Here is a 19,786-nt window from a genome sequence, read left to right on the forward strand (position 1 = left end):
TATTCATTACATTCACATGCAAGCCAGCTTGGGACAATATACAACAGCTCTTACTTCCTGGCCAATCACAGATGGATAGGCATGGCATCACAGCACATGTTTTCAGACAGAAGCTGAAGTCGCAGATGGATTCCATGGTGAAACATGAAGTGTTTGGGTCTGTGCGCTGTAAAAAATTAATGAGCAATGTCGTAGAAGCAACAGTCTTGACAAGAACTTTCAAAGGTGAAGATGTCCTCATTCCTCACATTCCAATGAGTCTAATGAATATGGCATTTCAATTAAGAGATTGCAATTCCCAATTCGATTGGCATTTGCAATCACCATCAACAAAGCTTGGGCCAATCTTTAGAATTGTGCACTTTAGATCTACACACGGATTGCTTCTCACATGGACAATTATATGTTGTGTGTTCTAGACTGGGCAAACCAGACAATCTCTATATCTGCACAGATAATGGAACAACAAAAAATGTTGTATACCCACAAGCATTGTGAAATTAAACATATTAGAAATATGTGATTTCTCTTTTGTTTCTTTTCCATTTAACCAGACTGAGCCCCAGCAATGTGTGGCCAGGTACAGCTAGTAGCTAATAAAAACAGGTGGGTACTTAAGTGATAAATTAGTAAAATAGAAGATGTCACCTCATCTTTTCAAGAGATGGTGAGATAGAGCATATTTATGAAACTCCAATCTCTGCAGATGTGTGAACATATCTTTTTATTGCATAACATCTTACTTAACAAATCTAAATTCTTTATCATCATCCTCTTTTCTGAATCTGCTCACGTTCTACCATTTTAAATCTCATTCTTACTTCTTCCCCAAATATACCTCTATTCCAGCCAGTCTATTCTCCTTACTTACCCATAAGCTCTTCACACCCTTGAATTTCTTTTCTGGTTGTTACACTCACCCAACTTTCCCTTTTATGTATATTTCAGGCTGCTCAAATCATAAACATTTTGAAGCTCTCACTCCTCTAAGGGTTCTTTTTAAGTAAAGAATTCTTGAATTTCTGCTCTTCCAATATCATGCAGTGCTGAATCTGAACCAAACAATCAGAGTCTTAGTGGCTCCCCTTCTTGAAACATTTGCTATTGTTTCAAGTTACTATCTTTCATCCCTCAAATATATTATAGACTCCACAAGGACAGAACTTATACTTCAACATTTCTCAGTTCTCTTGGTACAGTGTTAGGCACATAATAAGCACTCAATAAGGCCTGAAGATTTTACTTAAAGTTTATTTTGCAATCCTCATGTATTCATGAATAAATGTTAAAGGGAAAATGCATATGTTCCAACAGAGTCACAGGATGTTTTTTTGAGAAGGTAAGACATGATTAAAGTTAAGATTTTTTAAAGTGATAAAGAATAGAATACATTTAAATATTTAAGGTCTCTAAGATGACATATTGCTTTATGTAAAGAATCCTGAAATTTCCACCAAAAACTATTAGAATTGATTAATGAATTAAAGAAGCAGGATACAAAATAAATATCCAGAAATCAGTTGCATTTTTATACACCAATAATGAACTATCAGAAAAAAAAACTTAGAAAATGATCACATTTATAAATGCATCAAAAAATAAAATACCAAATAATATATATATTAAGTGAGAGGCAGGGAGGCAGAGTGATAGACTCCTGCATGCACCCTGACCAGGATTCACCCAGCAAGCTCCCTACAGGGCAATGTTCTTCCCATCTGGATCTGCTGCTCTGTTGCTTGGGAATTGAGCTATTTCAGCACCTGAGGTGAGGTCATGGAGCATCCTCACTGCCCAGGGACAACTTGCTCAAACTATAGAAGCCAGGGCTGCAGAAGGTGAATAAAGTGATAGAGAGAGAAGTAAGAGGGGGAGGGATGAAGAAACAGATTGCCACTTCCCTGTGTGCTCTCACTGGGAATCGAACCTGGGACTTCCAAATGCTGGGCTGATGCTCTACCACTGAGCCAACCGGCCAGGGCCAGTAAGAATAATTTTAACCAAAGATGTAAAATACCTATACCTGGAAAATTATAAAACATTGAAGAAAGAAATTGAAGATGTAAATAAGTGGAAGCATATACTATGTTCATTGATAGGAAGAATTAACATCATTAAAATGTCCATATTACCCAAAGCTATCTACAGAGTCAAGTAATTCCTATCAAGATACCAATAGCATATTTCAAAGAACTAGAACAATATTTCAGAATTTTATATAGAACTATAAAATGCCCCTAATAGTAGCCACAGTAATCTTGAGAAAGAACAAATTTGAAAGAATCATACTACCTGAAATCAAACTGTACTACTAAGCCATACTAATCAAAACAGCATGGTACTAGCAAAAATAATAATTTAAAAATCCAGACACATCGATCAATGGGACAGAAGAAAAATCTCATAAATAAGCCCATGCCTTTATGTACAATTAATATTTGAAAAAAGAGGTAAAATCATACAATGGGGTAAAGATAGTCTATTCTAGGGGTTGTCAACCTTTTCATAAAAAATGCCCACTTTTGCAGTGCTAGTCAAACTGGACCCTCCCACCCACTAGTGGGCATTCCAGCTTTCATGGTGGCAGTAGTGGAACAACCAAATGGCACCGTGATTGGCCCACCATAAAAGCTGGAATGCCCACTAGTGGGAGGTAGAAACCAGGTTGACCAGCATGGCAAAAGTGGGTGGTTTTTATAAAAAGGTTGACTACCCCTGGTCTATTCAATAAGTGGTGTTGAGAAGATTGGATGCAAATAAATAAATAAATAAATAAATAAATAAATAAATAAAATTAGATCACCTTCTAACACCATACAAAAGAATGAACTAAAAATGGATTAAAAACTTAAATGTTAGACTCAAAACCACAAAAATCCTAGAAGAAAACATAGGCAGTAAAATTCCAGACATTTTTCAGAGCAATAACTTTTATGACATATCACCTCAAGCAAGGGTATTGTGACAACAAAAACTACTCAGAGACCAGATGAAATGCTCCAAGAGGTTAAGGAGAGGCAACATTCCTGGTCAGCATTTCAAACTACTGAAGCCGCATCCCCAGCCTTACTGAGATATTTATTAGCAAGTACAAATAACTCAAGGAAGCATAAAAATGTTTTCAGGGGCTGAAATAAAGGGCAAGCAACATGCTGACTCCAAATCGCTGCCCTGATAGCCTAAACATTTTTTGTTGATAAATCTTATCCTGCGGTTTTATTGTTTCCAGCATGCACTGTCTCCAGTGTGGGGTCAGAGAGGCTCCCAGACTCTCATCCACTCAGGGCTTTCACCCTAGAGTACCTCACACTCTCTGATTGTTATCCTCACTCTGCGTGTTTTCACAGCATGTTTCCACACAAGGGAAATGAAAGAAAAAATGAATGACAGTGGCTACATTAAAGTAAAATGTTTTTCTGCAGCAATGGAAATCATCACCAAAGTGTAAAGACAGCCTGACCTGTGGTGGCACAGTGGATCAAGCATTGACCTGGAATGCTGAGGTTGCTGGTTCAAAACCCTGGGCATGCCTGGTCAAGGCACATATGGGAGTTGAACTTCCTGCTCCTCCCCCCTTCTCTTTCTATCTCTCTCTCTCTGTCTCTCTTCTCTAAAATGAATAAATAAATAAAAATAATTTTTAAAAAAGTGTAAAGACAATGCATTGAATGGGAAATATACTCACCAATGATACATCTAATAATAAGGAGCTAATATCTAAAATTTATAAGAACTTATTTATAGACATAGGGAAGAAAGATGGTGACAGAATAGGCAGACTTTCCAACTGCCACCTTCCAGGACCAAATTGGATTACAATTTAAATTAAGAACAATCAACTTAAAAACCAATTTTGGACTAAACTAAGAGGAATCCATAACCAAGGATCACTGAAGAAGCCACACCAAGACTGCAGGAAGAAGCTGATTCTTGTACAAAGATTGGCCCATCCCAAAGTACCCAGACACAGAAAACACAGACATAAACAGTGAAAAGTGCAGTAGCTACAGACTGGTAGCCTACAGTGAGTTACAAACAACAGCTGACACCACCCAAGAAGAACTAGAGTTAACACTACTGGTAGTGGGTGGAAGACAGCACCAACCCTAGACTCAACTACCTACACAAGCAGCACACCAAAACATGGAATCTAGCAAGTACCAGACACTGTGGAGAATAAATACACCCAACAGGACAGACATTGCAAAGTGTGTCATACACATAAACAAGGTTGACCCTTAGAGTCAGCCATCCTGAAGGGATAAATGTACCCATGAAAAAACCAACTGCATCTAATACTCACATACAACCAGAGGGAAAACAGTATCCTCAAGAAGCATTTCTAGAACAAGGAAAACAAGTGGCTTTGAGGACAGTAGCACCGAGATGATCTTCTTTATAAAGATCACACAAAATTTTGAAAGTCAGACAGTGCTACCAAATACACAGACAAAATGGGCAAAGAAATGCAACCTAAATGAATAAACAAGAGAAATCCACAGAAAAAGAACTGAATGAGATGGAAGTAACCAAAATACCAATGCAGAGTTTAAAACAATGATTTTTAGGATGCTAAAGGATCTTAGAGCAACAATGGATGCACATAATGAGCACCTAAATAAAGAGATAGCAAGTATCAAAAAGGACATTGATATCATAAAAAAGAACCAGTCAGTAATGACAAATACAATATCAAAAATGAAGACTACACTAGAAAAAATTAATAGCATGCTGGATGAAGCAGAGGATTGAATCAGAGATTTAGAGGACAAGATAAATGAAAGCAAGGAAGCAGAGAAGCAGAAAGAAAAGAGGTTCAAAAAATTGGAGGAAATTCTAAGAGAGCTCTGTGACAACATGAAGAGAAAAACATCCACATCATAGGGGTTCCTGAAGGAGAAAAGAACAAACAAGGATTAGAGAACCTGTTTGAAGAAATCATAGCTGAAAATTTCCCTAAATTGATGAAAGAAAAAGTCACACAAGTTCAAGAAGCACAGAGTTCCATTAAAGAGAAACCCAAGGAGGCCTACAGCAAGACAGATCATAATTAAAATGTTGAAGTTAAGAGACAAAGAAAGAATACTAAAAGCTGCAAGAGAAGCACAGTTAATTAACTACAGAGGAGCCCCCATAAGGATGACATCCAACTTCTCAACAGAAACACTTGAGGCCAGAAGGGATTGGCAAGAAATATTCAAAGTGATGCAAAGCAAGAACCTATGACCAAGACTTATTTATCCAGCAAGGCTATCATTTAAAATTGAAGGAGAAATAAAAAGCTTCTCAGACAAAAACAAAAACTCAAGGAATTCATTACAACCAAACCAGTACTGCAAGAAATGTTAAGAGGCCTGCTGTAAAAAGAGCAAAGAAAAAAAGTCAAGAAAAAGAGGATTGTAGATTTAAAAAGTAAAATGACAATGAACAACTACTTATTAATAATAACCTTAAATGTAAATGAATTAAATGCTCCTATCAAAAGACATAGGGTAGCTCCGTGGATAAGAAAACAGGACCCATACATATGCTGTCTACAAAAGACCCACTGCAGAACAAAAGATACACATAGACTTAAAGTGAACAGATGAAAAAAAGTATTTCACACAAATGGAAATGAAAGAAAAGCTGGGGTAGCAATACTTATATCTGACAAAATAGACTTTAAAGCAAAGGTTAGCATGACCAGGAGATGGCACAGAGGATAGAGTGTTGGACTGGGATGCAGAGGACCCAGGTTCAAAATCCTGAGGTCACCAGCTTGAGCATGGGCTCATTTGGTTTGAGCAAGGCTCACCAGCTTGAGTCAAAGATCACTGACTTGAGCAAGGATTCACTCACTCTGCTTTAGCCACCCAGTCAAGACACATATATGAAAGCAATCAATGAACAGCTAAACTGCCACAACAAAAAATTGATGCTTCTCATCTCTCTCCTTTGTCTGTCTCTATCTGTTCCACTCTCTGACTCTGTCTCTGTCAAAAACTAAATTAATTAATTAAAACAAAGGCTATAGTAAGGGACAAAGAAGGTCACTACATAATGATAAAGGGAGCAATCCAACAGGAGGATATAACCATTGTAAATATCTATGTGCCTAATATAGAAGCACCTAAATATATAAAGCAGATTTTGAAGAACATAAAAGGTGAGATCAACAACAATACTATAATAGTAGGGGATTTTAATATCCCACTAATATCAATGGATAAATCCTCTAGACAGAAAAATAACAAAGAAACAGTGGCCTTAAATGACACACTAGATCAAATAGATTTACTAGATATCTTCAGAACCTTTCACCCCAAAGCAACAGAATATACATTCTTTTTAAGTGCTCACGGGACATTTTCTAGAATAGACCACATGTTAGGATACAAAATGAGTATCAATAAATTTAAGAAGATTAAAATCATACCAAACATCTTCTCTGATCACAATGGCCTGAAACTAAAAATCACCTATAATAGAAACACTGAAAAACATTTAAACACTTGAACACTAAATAGTATGTTATTAAATAATGAATAAGTTAACAACAAGATCAAGGAAAAAATAAAAAATGTCCTTGAAACAAATGAAAATGTACATACAACAACTCAAAATTTATAGGACACAGCAAAAGCAGTTCTGAGAGGGAAGTTCATAGCATTACAGGCATACCTTAAGAAGCAAGAAAAAGCTCAAATAAACAACTTAACCCTGCATCTAAAAGAACTAGAAAAAGAACAACAAATACAGTGCAGAAGAAGTAGAAGGAAGAAAACAATCAAGATCAGAGCAGAAATAAATGACATAGAGGCTAAAAAAACAATACAGAAGATCAATGAAACCAAAAGCTGGTTTTTTGAAAAGGTAAACAAGATTGATGAACCTTTAACCAGACTCATCAAGAAAAAAAGAAAGAGGACTTAAACAAATAAAATTAGAAATGAAAGTGGCAAATAACAACTGACACCACAGAAATACAAAGGATTGTAAGAAAATACTATGAAGATCTGTATGCCAAAATATTGGACAACCTAGGTGAAATGGATAAATTCCTAGAAACAAAGAGTTTTCCAAAATTCAATCTGGAAGAATCAGAAAACCAAAACAGACCAATTACAACAAATGAAATTGAAACTGTTATCAAAAAACTCCCAGCAAATCTAAGTCCTGGAACAGATGGCTTCACAGGTGAATTTTACCAAATATTCAAAGAAGAACACCTATCCTTCTCAAGCTATTTCAAAAAATTCAAGAGGAGAAAAGACTTCCAATCTCCTTTGATGAGACAAGCATAATCCTCATTCCAAAACCACATAAAGACACTACAAAGAAAGAATATTATAGGCGAATATCCATGATAAAGTTAGATGCAAAAATTCTCAACAAAATATCATATTAGCAAACCGAATTCAACATTACATGAAAAAAATCATACATCATGATCAAGTGGGATTTATTCTGGGGAGGCAAGGCTGGTACAATATTAGCAAATCAATAAATGTGATTCATCACATAAATAAAAGGAAGAATCAAATCACATGATAATATCAATAGATGCAGAAAAAGCACTTGATAAAATCCAGCACCCTTTTATGATCAAAACTCTCAGCAAAATGGGAATACAGGGAACATCCCTCAACATGATAAAGGCCATCTATGGCAAACCCACGACCAACATCATACTCAATGGGCAAAAATTCAGACGAGATCGGGCGCGTTCAGGGTGGTATGGCCGTAGACTTTGGGCAAAAATTCAAAGCAATTTGACCCTTAAGACCAGGAAAAAGGCAGGGGTGCCCCCCTTTCACCACTCTTATTCAACAGAGTTCTGAAAGTCCTAGCCACAGCAATAAGACAAGAAGAAGAAATAAAAGGCATTCAAATTGGAAAAAAAAGTAAAACTCTCATTATTTGCTGATGACATGATACTGTACATAGAAAACCCTAAAGTCTCAGTCAAAAAACTACTAGACCTGATAAATGAATTTAGCAAGGTGCCAGGATATAAAATTAATATTCAGAATTCAGAGGCATTTTTATACACCAACAATAAATTATCTGAAAGAGAAATTAAGAAAACAATCCCCGGCCCTGGCTGGTTGGCTCAGTGGTAGAACGTTGGCCTAGCGTGCAGAAGTTCCGGGTTTGATTCCCGGCCAGGGCACACAGGAGAAGCGCCCATCTGCTTCTCCACCCCTCCCCCTCTCCTTCCTCTCTTTCTCTCTCTTCCCCTCCTGCAGCCGAGGCTCCATTGGAGCAAAGATGGCCCGGGCACTGGGGATGGCTTCTTGGCCTCTGCCCGAGGCGCTAGAGTGGCTCTGGTCGCAACAGAGCAACACCCCAGAGGGGCAGAGCATCGCCCCTGGGGGGGCAGAGCATCGCCTCTGGTGGGCATGCCGGGTGGATCCCCATTGAGCGCATGCGGGAGTCTGTTCGACTGTCTCTCCCCGTTTCCAGCTTCAGAAAAATACAAAAAGAAAAAAAAAAAGAAAACAATCCCCTTCACTATTGCAACAAAAAAAATAATATACCTAGGAGTAAATTTAACCAAGGAGGTTAAAGACTTATACTCGGAAAATTATAATACATTGATAAAAGAAATTAAGGAAGATACAAACAAGTGGAAGCATATACTGTGTTCATGGATAGAAAGAATAAACATCATTAAAATGTGTATATTACCAAAAGCAATCTATAAATTTAATGCAATTCTTATTAAAATACCAATGGCATACATCAAAGATATAGAACAAATATTCCAAAAATTTATATGGAACCAAAAAAACACAAATAGCCTCAGAAACCTTAAAAATGAAGAATAAAGTGGGAGGTATCACACTTCCTGATATCAAGTTATGCTACAAGGCCATTGTACTCAAAACAGCCTGGTACTGACATCAGAACAGGCATACAGATCAATGGAACAGAACCCAGAACCCAGAAATAAACCAATGCCTTTATGGTCAAATGATATTTGACAAAGGAGGTAAGAGAATACAATGGAGTAAAGACAGTCTCTTTAATAAATAATGTTGAAAAAATTGGACAGGTACATGCAAAAAAATGAAACTAGACCACCAACTTACACCATTTACAAAATAAACTCAAAATGAATAAAAGACTTAAATGTAACTCATGAAATCATAAACATCTTGGAAGAAAACATAGGCAGTAAACTCTCTGATATCTCTCTTAGCAATATTTTTGCTGATTTTTCTTCACGGGCAAGTGAAATAAAGGACAGGATTAATAAATAGGACTATATCAAACTGAAAGGCTTTTGCACAGCAAAGGATACCATTAACAAAATAAAAAGACAACCCACACAATGGGAGAACATATGCTCCAATATGTCTGATAAGGGGTTAATAACCAAAATTTATAAAAAAAAAAAAAAAAAACTTCTAAAACTCAACACCAAGAAGGTAAACAACCCAATTTAAAAATAGGCAAAAGAATTGAATAGACACTCCTCCAAAGAAGACATACAAATGGCCAATAAGCATATAAAAAATGTTCAAAGTCACTAATCATCAGAGAAACGCAAATTAAAACCACAATGAGATACCACCTCACACCTGTCAGAATGATGCTCATTAGCAAATCAACATACAATAAGTACTGGAGAGGGTGTGGAGTAAAGGGATCCCTTCTGCACTGCTGGTGGGAATGCAGACTTGTGCAGCCACTGGGGAGAACTGTATGGGGTTTCCTCAAAAAATTAAAAATGGAACTGCTTTTTGACCCAGCTATCCCACTTTTAGGAATATATACTAAGAATACCAAATCACTGATTCAAAAGAAGAAATGCACCGCCATGTTTATTGCAGCACTGTTTACAATAGCCAAGATCTGGAAACAGCCCAAGTGTCCATCAGTGGACAAGTAGATTAAAATACTGTGGTACGGCCTGACCAGGAGGTGGCGCAGTGGATAGAGCATTGGATTGGGATGCAGAAGGACCTAGGTTCGAGACCCCGAGGTTGCCAGCTTGAGCGCGGGCTCATCTGGTTTGAGCAAAAGCTCACCAGCTTGGACCCAAGGTCGCTGGCTCCAGCAAGGGGTTACTCGGTCTGCTGAAGGCCCGCTGTCAAGGCGCATATGAGAAAGCAATCAATGAACAACTAAGTCGCAACGCGCAATGAAAAACTAATGATTGATGCTTCTCATCTCTCTCCGTTCTTGTCTGTCTATCCCTGTCTATCTCTGCCTCTGTAAAAAAAAAAAAAAATACTGTGGTACATATACACAATGGAATACTATGTGGCTGTGATAAAGAAGTAAATCATGCTGTTGTGACAGCATGAATGGACCTGGGGATTATTATGCTAAGTGAAATAAGCTAGGCAGAGAAAGAAAAATATCATATGATCTCACATATATGTGGAATCTAATGAACAAAGTGAACTGAGGAACAGAATAGAGGCAAATGTGGGGTCACAGGGACCAGAGGGAAAGTAGTCAGAGTGAAGGGGGATGAGGGGATGGGATCAGAAAAGGTAAAGGGATTAGTGAAACTATATATACATAGCACAGAGATATAGATAACAGGACAGCAAATCCTAGAGGGAAGGGGAGAGGGAGTTAGGGGGAAAAGGGACACAGAAATGGAGGGTGAAGAAATTATATTCAGTGGGACACTTGAATTCATGTAAACACAATAAATTAATAAATTAAAAATTAATAAAAATTTAAAAAAAAATAAAAATAGGCCAAAAAAAAGAACTTATTTATAGAACTTATACAACTCTGCCTGACTGGTTGCAGCACTGTGGATAAGGCATAAATTCAGAATGCTGAGGTTGCTTGTTTGAAGCCTTGAGGTGGCTGGCTTTGAGTGTGGGCTCATCAGCACAGGGTTGCTGGCTTGAGCAGGGGACTGTCCACTTGATCCCAAAGTTCACCAGCTAGAGCCCAAAAGAAGTCACAGGCATGAAAAGCCCAAGGTCTATGGCTTGAGCAAGGGCACACAGACTTGGCCCAGGTCAAGGCACATATAAGAAACAATCAATGCACAACTAAAGTAAAAGCAACTACAAGTTGGTGATTCTCACTCTCCTTCCTCCCTTGGAAGCAATCAATGAAAACTAAAGTGAAAGCAACTACAAGATGATGCTTCTCACCCTCTCTCTTCCTTTCTACCTCTCTCATTTTCTCTCTCAAAAAAAAAAAAAAACTAACACATTCAATACCAAAAAAACAAAGGACCTGTATAGACACTTCTCCAAACAGGACATACAAATGGTCAATAGACATACGAAAAGATGCTCAACATCGCTAATCATGAGAGAAATACAAATTAAAACCACAACAAGATATCACCTCACACCTGTCAGAATGGCTATCATCAATAAGTCAACAAACAAATGTTGGCAAGGGTGTGGAGAAAAGGGAACCCTCATGCACTGTTGGTGGAAATGCAGACTGGTGCACTCACTTGGAAAACAATACGAAGTTTCCTAAAAAAATTAAAAATGGAACTGCCTTATGACCCAGTGATTCCACTTCTGGGAATATATCCAAAGAAACCAAAAACACTGGTTTGAAATGATATATGCACCCCTATGTTCATTGCAGCATTATTTACAATAGCCAAGATATGGAAGCAGCCCAATTGCCTATCAGTAGAGGAGTGGATTAAAAAGCTTTGGTATATTTACCCAGTGGAATACTACTTGGCCATAAAAAAGAAGGAAATCTTACCACTTAGGGCAGCATGGATGGACCTGGAGATTATTATGCTAAGTGAAATAAGCCAGTCAGCAAAAGACAAATACCATATGATTTCACTTATATGTGGATGCTAATGAATAAAACAAACAAAATAAAAATAGACTCTAGATACAGAAACCAGACTGATAGCTGTCAGAAAGGATGAGTTTCTGGGGGGCTGGGTGAAAAAGATGAAGGGATTAAGCAAAACGAAACCTCCCAAACAGTCAGAGGGAGAGAGTGGGGAGAGGTATAAGAGGGTGGAAGGGGGATAAATGATGATGGAAGGAGATGTGGCTTGCAATGAGGTACACGTGAAACCTATGTAATTTTATTAACCAATGTCACCCCAATAAATTCAATAAAAAATAAATAATCAAGGCCTTTTCACTGAGTGGAAATAGAAATCAGAAGCTCATATAAACAGGTAACTTTCCAAACAAATTTCTTGACTAACCCACAAGTTTCTTCTGTGTAGAAAAATAAATTATAGGAATGTTCCCTGTAATTATTTCTTTGACCTGAAGAGGGCATTGCTTGCATTTGTTGGCAAGAGTTACTTGCAAAAGACTGGCTCGTGTTCAAGTATCTGCTAATACTTACCAAAGTACTGAGAGAAACCTTCCTTTATCTGAAGAGTCTAGGTCAGATTCCCACACTTTAGAATCAAATCCTCTGTGAGTTTGGGAAGGCCAAGGTACAGAGGAGCTTCTAAGATCCACATTTCTGATCTGGTAGCCAGATGTGCACCAGTAGAATTTACATCATCAGGAACCCAGAGGACAGCTTTCTACCCAATCTCATGTTTGCATACTTTAATGTTTTTTCATATATATTATCTTATTTGATTCTCAGAGTTCAGCAACCTGAAACCTGATGAACTATCTGTGGGAGTTAGGGACTGATGGGATGATGGTTATAAGATACTAAAATTTGGTTGTCTGGGTCCAGAAAATCAGAAAATGATCTAAAACAGCAGGTTGGACCTTTTGGCTTGGAATTCCCTGAATGCATTACAGGCACAGTGAATTCAGGCAAGGAGGAAACAGTTACTCCTAAAAGCCTCATTTATGGACTTGTAGCTTCAGCTGGACTGAGATTGAAAGAAAAGACAGATCTAAAGTTTCCTATAAAGACTGAAGAAGAAAAGAGGACATGATAAAAATAATAACACTTTATCAATCTCATGTGACTCTCACCAGAAAATGGTAGGCATGGCAGAAATTTAATCACTGAGCAAACAAGAGAAAGGATTGTGCCATCTATAGTGTCTTACCAAGTTATACTTTAAGAAGTCATCTAGAGTTAAGAACATCTGTGGTTTGCGGCAAAATGCCCATTATTTACCATGTTCTTCGAATGAAAATAATAAACAGGTTTGGAGGATTAAGGCCACCACTTCCCATACCACAAACTAGCTTTTAATTTAGTCTTTTCTTCTTCTCTTCTGCGGGGTTGGGGTGGGAGTTTAAAATAAAGGTGGACCATAGAGATGACTTTATCTATGATTGGATGCCACAAATTCAGTAGAAAATTAATGCAAATGGAACTAGTGGTTGCTTGCACTGTGAGTTTTCATTTTTGTGCAATCTCCTCTTCTATAAAATGAGGACTATATCCCTGACCTTTCTTTTCTCATAGGAGAATGTATGCATGAGAAAAAATGAGATACCAATGAATCTCTGGCAGATGTATAACACAGAATGTTCCCAAATAAATTTTATATTAATTATTCAGATTCTTAATTCACAAACATGAACAGATGTGCACCGATATTCTTATAGGAACATTTGCCACTGGCATTGTAGAGTTGTATAGCATCCTGACACAGACAAAGACAAGTATTCTTTAAAAACATATAAAGAATTCTTCAAGTAGATAACAGTGAAGTTAGATATTAAAATTCTGGTTTAGATTTTATCTAGATTAAATATTGCTGCTTTCTTTATCATTATTTTGAAGCTTTAAGAAATAGTAATTAAAATAACTTTTAGCCAAAAATAATATAATCAAAACTTGTTTTATGGCTGCACAGAGACTATTATGATATTGGCCTTAAGACAAAAGAGAGGGAGGAAGGGAAAAATAAAGAGAGGGCGAGGGAGATAGAGAAGAAAGAAAAGAAAAACTTACAGAGAAAACTGAAGTAATTATATTACCTTCACCTTTTCCCACCCAATTCCTTCTCCTCTCCAAGATTACATCTTTACAAAAACAATTTATTAGCTTCTTCTTCTGATTTTTAACCCACAATAAATTACAGTTCTGACATTTTTTTCAATTAGTGCTATTGCCAAACTTTTATTCTCTGAAGTGAAAAGCATTGATAAACTTTTTAAAGCAAGATATAATCAATGGTCCACCTGACACATCTAACATACCATTTCCTGTTGTGACTCAGTGATGTCACCAAGTACAGCTGATACTCAAGTTTCAGATCAGAACAAGATATTTTTTCAAGCGGCAGAAGAGAGCTGCCAGCATGGCATGCCCGGGTTTGCTGTGGGCATTTGTGGTCTCCACCTGTCTTGGTAAGTAAGGCACATGTATTTGCTTTTCTGAGTATCCAGTATGACTGAAAAGTAGGAAAAAAAGGGGATCAATAACACGAAGATCTTACCTCCTCATTGGTACCAGCTATTGGAAGCAAAAAAGCTGATGAATTTTGCCTGAAGTTTAGATTAAGAGGAGGACGGGAATAGCTGTAAGCTGCCTGCTCTATCTCTCTGGTGTCATTCCCCAGTGCTTTACTTTCTGTCCTCTTTCTCACAGGATCCAATGTGGCCCAGAGGGTCACTCAGCCTCAACCGGAAATGTCTGTGCAGGAGGCAGAGACTGTGACCCTGGCCTGCAAGTATACATATGATGCTAGTGACAGTAATTATTATTTGTTCTGGTACAAACAGCCTCCCAGCGGGGAGATGATATTCATTATCCGCCAAGAAGCTTATAAGCAGCAAAATGCAACAAATAATCGCTTCTCCGTGAACTTCCAGAAAGCAACCAAACACTTCAGCCTCAGAATCTTAGACTCCCAGCTGGAGGATGCTGCGATGTATTTCTGTGCTCTCATGAGTGACACAGTGAGATGAGAGACAGGGAGAGGCTTACAGAAACCTCATACCTCAGAGCCTGTGTCAGGGGTTGGGGGTGGAGGGAGGTTGGGGTAACGGGAACATAGAAAGGAACTCATTGACTGCTCTGGAGAAAGCAAATCTTATTAATCTATCTGACTAAAGGAAACACAGAAAGGATGTCTATAAGCTGTAATGCTCAAGATAGTAATAAAAAATAGTGAATGTACAGAGTGCTTATAATTTTACAAAGGACCTTCACATATATTTAACTCATTTAACCCTCACAACTTTGTGTTACATAAGACAGGTCAGATATTCTGTGTAACTGCTATCCAATGAGTCTCATAGCTTGAACTAAAGCTATGTTCTAAAATCATGTTTGAAACTTTTCACAGTGAAAATCACTCTAATGATGATCTGTCTGCATATCCCACAATCACATCAAAACCACCATATCCAAAATTGAATTTTCTGTCTTCCCTACAATCTTATTTTTTTCCTTATTTTTCCTTATCAACCTTGTTCAGGATTCAGGAGTACAATAAAAATCTGCTGTTGCTGGGTTTGGAGAACTGCTCCACCCTTTACCTCCCAGCATAGGTTATTGGAATTTTTGGTATACATCTTATTTATTTTTAATTAAAAAACAATGCAAAGAACTTTATCATGTCTCTCCCACTGTCTCCTAATTGATCTATTAGTCATCCTTCTTGACTTTAATCTAATTTCACTCTATATATCTTAAATTCCCTTAAAGCACCATTTGTCTGACCTAAGAATATGAGGGTAAAGAAAAGCAACTGTCAAGTAGGATTTCATATGCTGCTAGGACTTGTCCCCAAGTGCTTTATAAAAAAGTTTATTTCTGGTAATGCTATAATTGCTTCTGATGAGGTAACCAAACCAGTTCTAAAGGTGGGTTCAAGCAACTGCCATCACCAGTCACCACTTCAAATCCCCTGAGAAATGGGATGTCTGGCCCTGAAGAGACTCCCCCTTGTTCATGTTAGGGGGAAAATTAAATAGAAAAAAATAATGCCAACATTTTTTTTTGTCCACAATTTCCCCAACACATAACTTTTACTGTTAAGACCCTTTGTGGAGCATTTAATTCCATCTGCCCATATTGAGTGAGTGGTAGAGATTTGGATCAAACACTCCACAGCTGAATACTCCATAATTGTCTGATGAGTTGTTTTCAGATTTGAGGTTGGAGATACATTTAGAATAAGTGGTGGAAGTTGCTAAAGGTGGGAGAGGCTAAGGAGAACCAAAGGCAGACTGATAAATAATAACTGAAAATAAGCATTTTCAGGAATACCTTGTCCTCCTGTCCTCCTTCAGTTATTAGTATTGGTGCAAGGGATTTAGTACCCAGACTGGAAGTAGAACCAGAACTGGTGACATGCAAAGGAGCTTCTGCATTTTCTGAGGCTTCTCCACTGCATCAGACTGCTCCAAATATTACTGATTCATTCTCAGCCAGTCTCATTCAATAATGAGGCTTGAGGAAAAGCAGCAGGAAATTCAAAGAAAATAAACAAGTTTCAATAAATCTAATGAATGTTCTAAACCTGTTTGATATTTCTGGCTTGAAGGAATAGCTACAGAGGAGATAGAGACTATGGGGATTGAGCTCTTGCATGACACGTCATTTGAACCATATATCTTTATGTTGGGAAAAGCAGTTTTAAATGACATGCTCATTCATTAATAACATCGTGAAAAAAAAGTCCCAGGTCCCAGTCTTTGAAGAAAAATGATGATTGGTAGTTTTTCTTTTCCTCTTTCTTTCAGGTAAGTAAGCTTTTTCAAGTAAGTGCTTATCTAACACTCGGGAAATGTAACTTTGCTGTTACAACATATTTACCTAGCAATCCATAACTGAGAAAAGGCTCATATGGGTTACACTTTTCTGTGTTAGAGGTTAACCTAACAGAATATCAGATGTGTTATGAGTCCATATCCTTAAAAACAAAATTAACCCCAAATTGTTGTATCAACTCTACCAATAGTTTATTTTGCTGTTTGTACATTTATACCTTTTTTGTATAAGAATACATGGAATCAGCTCTTTTTATCAATAACTCTCTCTTTAAGAACTTTAATAAAACAAACATAAGTTTGCTCTTTATTTAATATTAAAATTTTATTTTTTAAATACATTTAAAGCCATTCTGTCTCTGAATCTGATTGTTTCTTTCCGGTATCTAAACTATAAAATTCTGGTTCCATATACATCTAGGTTAGGCAGAAAAGTAGGCAGTCATTTTTTATTTAATTTGACATCCGAATAGTTAAAAAAAAAATTGTCAGAGGAAATCTAATAGACTGAATGTCTTGAACTATTCCTAATTCTTTTTAACAGTCGGAATATAGCCATGAAGGCACAAAAGTAGGTGGTTCATTTATAATAAGAGTGCCAGGCCCTTTCTGGTTGGCTCAGTGGTAGAGCATCGGCCTGGCGTGAATGAGTCAGGTTTGATTCCCAGACAGGGCACACAGGAGAAGTGCCCATCTGCTTCTCCACCTCTCCCCCTCCTTCCTCTCTGTCTCTCTCTTCCCCTCCTGCAGCCAAGGCTCCATTGGAGCAAAGTTGGCCTGGGCACTGGGGATGGCTCCATGGCCTCTGCCTCAGCCGCTAGAATGGCACTGGTCACAACAGAGCAATGCCCCAAATGGGCAGAGCATTGCCCCCTGGTGGGCATGCCGGGTGGATCCCGGTCCGGTGCATGCGGGAGTGTCTTACTGCCTCCCCGTTTCCAAATGCAGAAAAATACAAAAAAAAAGTGTCAGATTCCACAGATTGTATACCTTTCTTCACAACCACATGGCACATTCTGGCTTTCAACAATAACTTCACAAAAACAGATTCTGCAGACGTGGAAATCTTTCAAGAAGAAAATTCATAACCCATACCATCCAAGAAGGGTTTCAGATTTCTAGTCTGAGTCACTCCTGGAAATGAAGAAAGCCTATCAAATGTCAGCATTACGTTCTCTCTTACTTGAAATGACCTCACTAACCTTATCCTCATATCCTGGATACAAAAGTTCATATTGACTCATTTAGCACATGCCAGGAGTATACTTATCATTAAATAATTTTAAAAGAATGACTTCTAAAAATTCCACAGGTTTTTTCCCAACCTTCCTATCCATCTCTCTTTTCTTGTTCCTTTGAGGGCTGTATGCCTTTACCAATTTCTTGAGTTCTAGGGTCCCTAATTCCTCTTTTATTCGACCCACAGATTCTAGACTATCTCATCAATTCCTAAACCTCAAACACCATTTAATTATTCCATACTGACAAATCTGTGTCTTTAACCAAGACCTTTTTCATCTCAGAACCAGCTAGATACTTAAACCTTAATATGCCTAAAACTGACTTCATTATCTCACCACTCTATAGGTCCTCCTCCTCCAGTGTCCCCATCCAATGAAGAAACCATCATCTCATCCAAGGAGTTTTTCTCATTGTAGCCAGAGTTCTCATTTAAACATGAAAATGTGATAATTTCACTCTTTTGCTTAAAATTTATCAATGACTTCTCATTTCTCGTAGGACGAAATCCCAAATCAGTGCAAAACTCACAAAGCCTTTATTACTTTGACTTACTTCTCTGATCCCATCTCCCATGTCTCACCTTCACTCATATTGGACTGTGTGCTTAATTTCTCCCATTTGCCCTTCCAGGTCCTCTTCCCATAATTCTGCAACCTACTCTATGCCCTAGGTGACTGGCCTATAGGGAATGTACCAGTGAGCTCACTTGCCTTTTGGTTATTAGTTGGTGTTTGCCCAAAGGGAACACCCACAGAGATCAGAAGGAAGGAGGAGCATAGGTCAAGGTATATATTCCCTTGTTTCCTCCCTAGAGATTTATATCAGCTGACATTGACCCTTTATCACAAAGCTAACTCTTTAAGACAGGTTCTCTAAGCAGTCTATCTTCAGGTGCCAGTAATCACTCTCACCCTTCTCTTTTAGGCCTGAAGTAATGCTAGTCCCAGAATACAACACTATCCTTTATTTATTCCCTGCAACTTGCTTATACTTTATTATTAGTGCCATATTAAATGTTTTTCAAATTTTCCATTTTTTTGTGTACATGAGTTTCCTGCTGGGACTCTGAATGATATTGTCTGCTTTCGGATTCTAAAATGTGTTAAATTTTATTTAAACATTACTTGTTCAGGGAGGGCCTTCTTAGCCCTTGTTAGATCTATAACTCCCTGCCAAAGTTCCTGTAGTACCCTGTACTTCTGTCACATCCTTCATGCTTAGTGGTGATCATCAAATGAGTGTTAATGTTGCCTTTCCTAACAGGTTCCATGTTTCACAACATTAGGGACCAAGTCTGCCTTGATTATTGCCATAACCTAAGAGCTCAACCTGAAATCTGAAATGTGACTGGTACTCAATAGTTATTTTTTGAATTCATAAATTGAGGAAGAATGAGCTTATTTTTATTCAAAAAAACCAATGTTTTCCAGAAAAATATAAAGCAAAATTTGTTGAAAATACAAGAATAATTTGACAATATATTAATTGTGAGGTAGTTTAATATCTGTCTCACAGAGAAAGAAAGAGAAAGAGGGGGAAGAAAAATAACCTAGTTTTATATATACATAGTTATGGAACATTTACCAAAACATAAGCATATATTATGACTCAAAGGAGCAATTACACAGATTCATAAAAGTCACATTCTCTGGACAAAATGCAACAAAGTTAAAAATTAATAATTAAAAGATGGCCAGTAAAGAAATGCCAAGAAAATTAACGATTAAGCAATTTCCAGATTAAATAAGTAAAAGTTAACGCTCTATGTCAATAAAAATTAACAGTAATAATAGCAGTACATACAAAAATCTATGGATTCATTCAAAGTAATACTCATAAAAAAGTAAATCCCTGAATACATTTATTAATACAGAGTATAATGAAGAAGACAAATATTTTCAGGAAGTCATAGCCACAGCAATCAGAAAAGAAGAATAAAA

The 19,786-nt window shown here is 37.4% G+C and overlaps 1 long non-coding RNA gene and 2 gene segments (V, D, J or C); 2 read left to right on the forward strand and 1 right to left on the reverse strand.

Moving 5' to 3' along the window:
- LOC136336050 (T-cell receptor alpha chain constant-like) overlaps positions 1-19,786 on the forward strand; it is a 503,949-nt gene that overhangs the window by 201,782 nt on the left and 282,381 nt on the right.
- LOC136336053 (uncharacterized) overlaps positions 1-19,786 on the reverse strand; it is a 153,990-nt gene that overhangs the window by 15,711 nt on the left and 118,493 nt on the right. The gene's annotated exons all lie outside the window — the stretch shown is intronic.
- Positions 14,174-14,810, forward strand: LOC136336052 (T cell receptor alpha variable 38-2/delta variable 8-like). The segment is given in 2 exon segments: positions 14,174-14,234; positions 14,476-14,810. Coding segments are annotated over 2 exon segments (369 nt in total).

Source organism: Saccopteryx bilineata, chromosome 4, assembly GCF_036850765.1.
Source record: "Saccopteryx bilineata isolate mSacBil1 chromosome 4, mSacBil1_pri_phased_curated, whole genome shotgun sequence".
Classification (NCBI taxonomy): Eukaryota; Metazoa; Chordata; class Mammalia; order Chiroptera; family Emballonuridae; genus Saccopteryx; species Saccopteryx bilineata.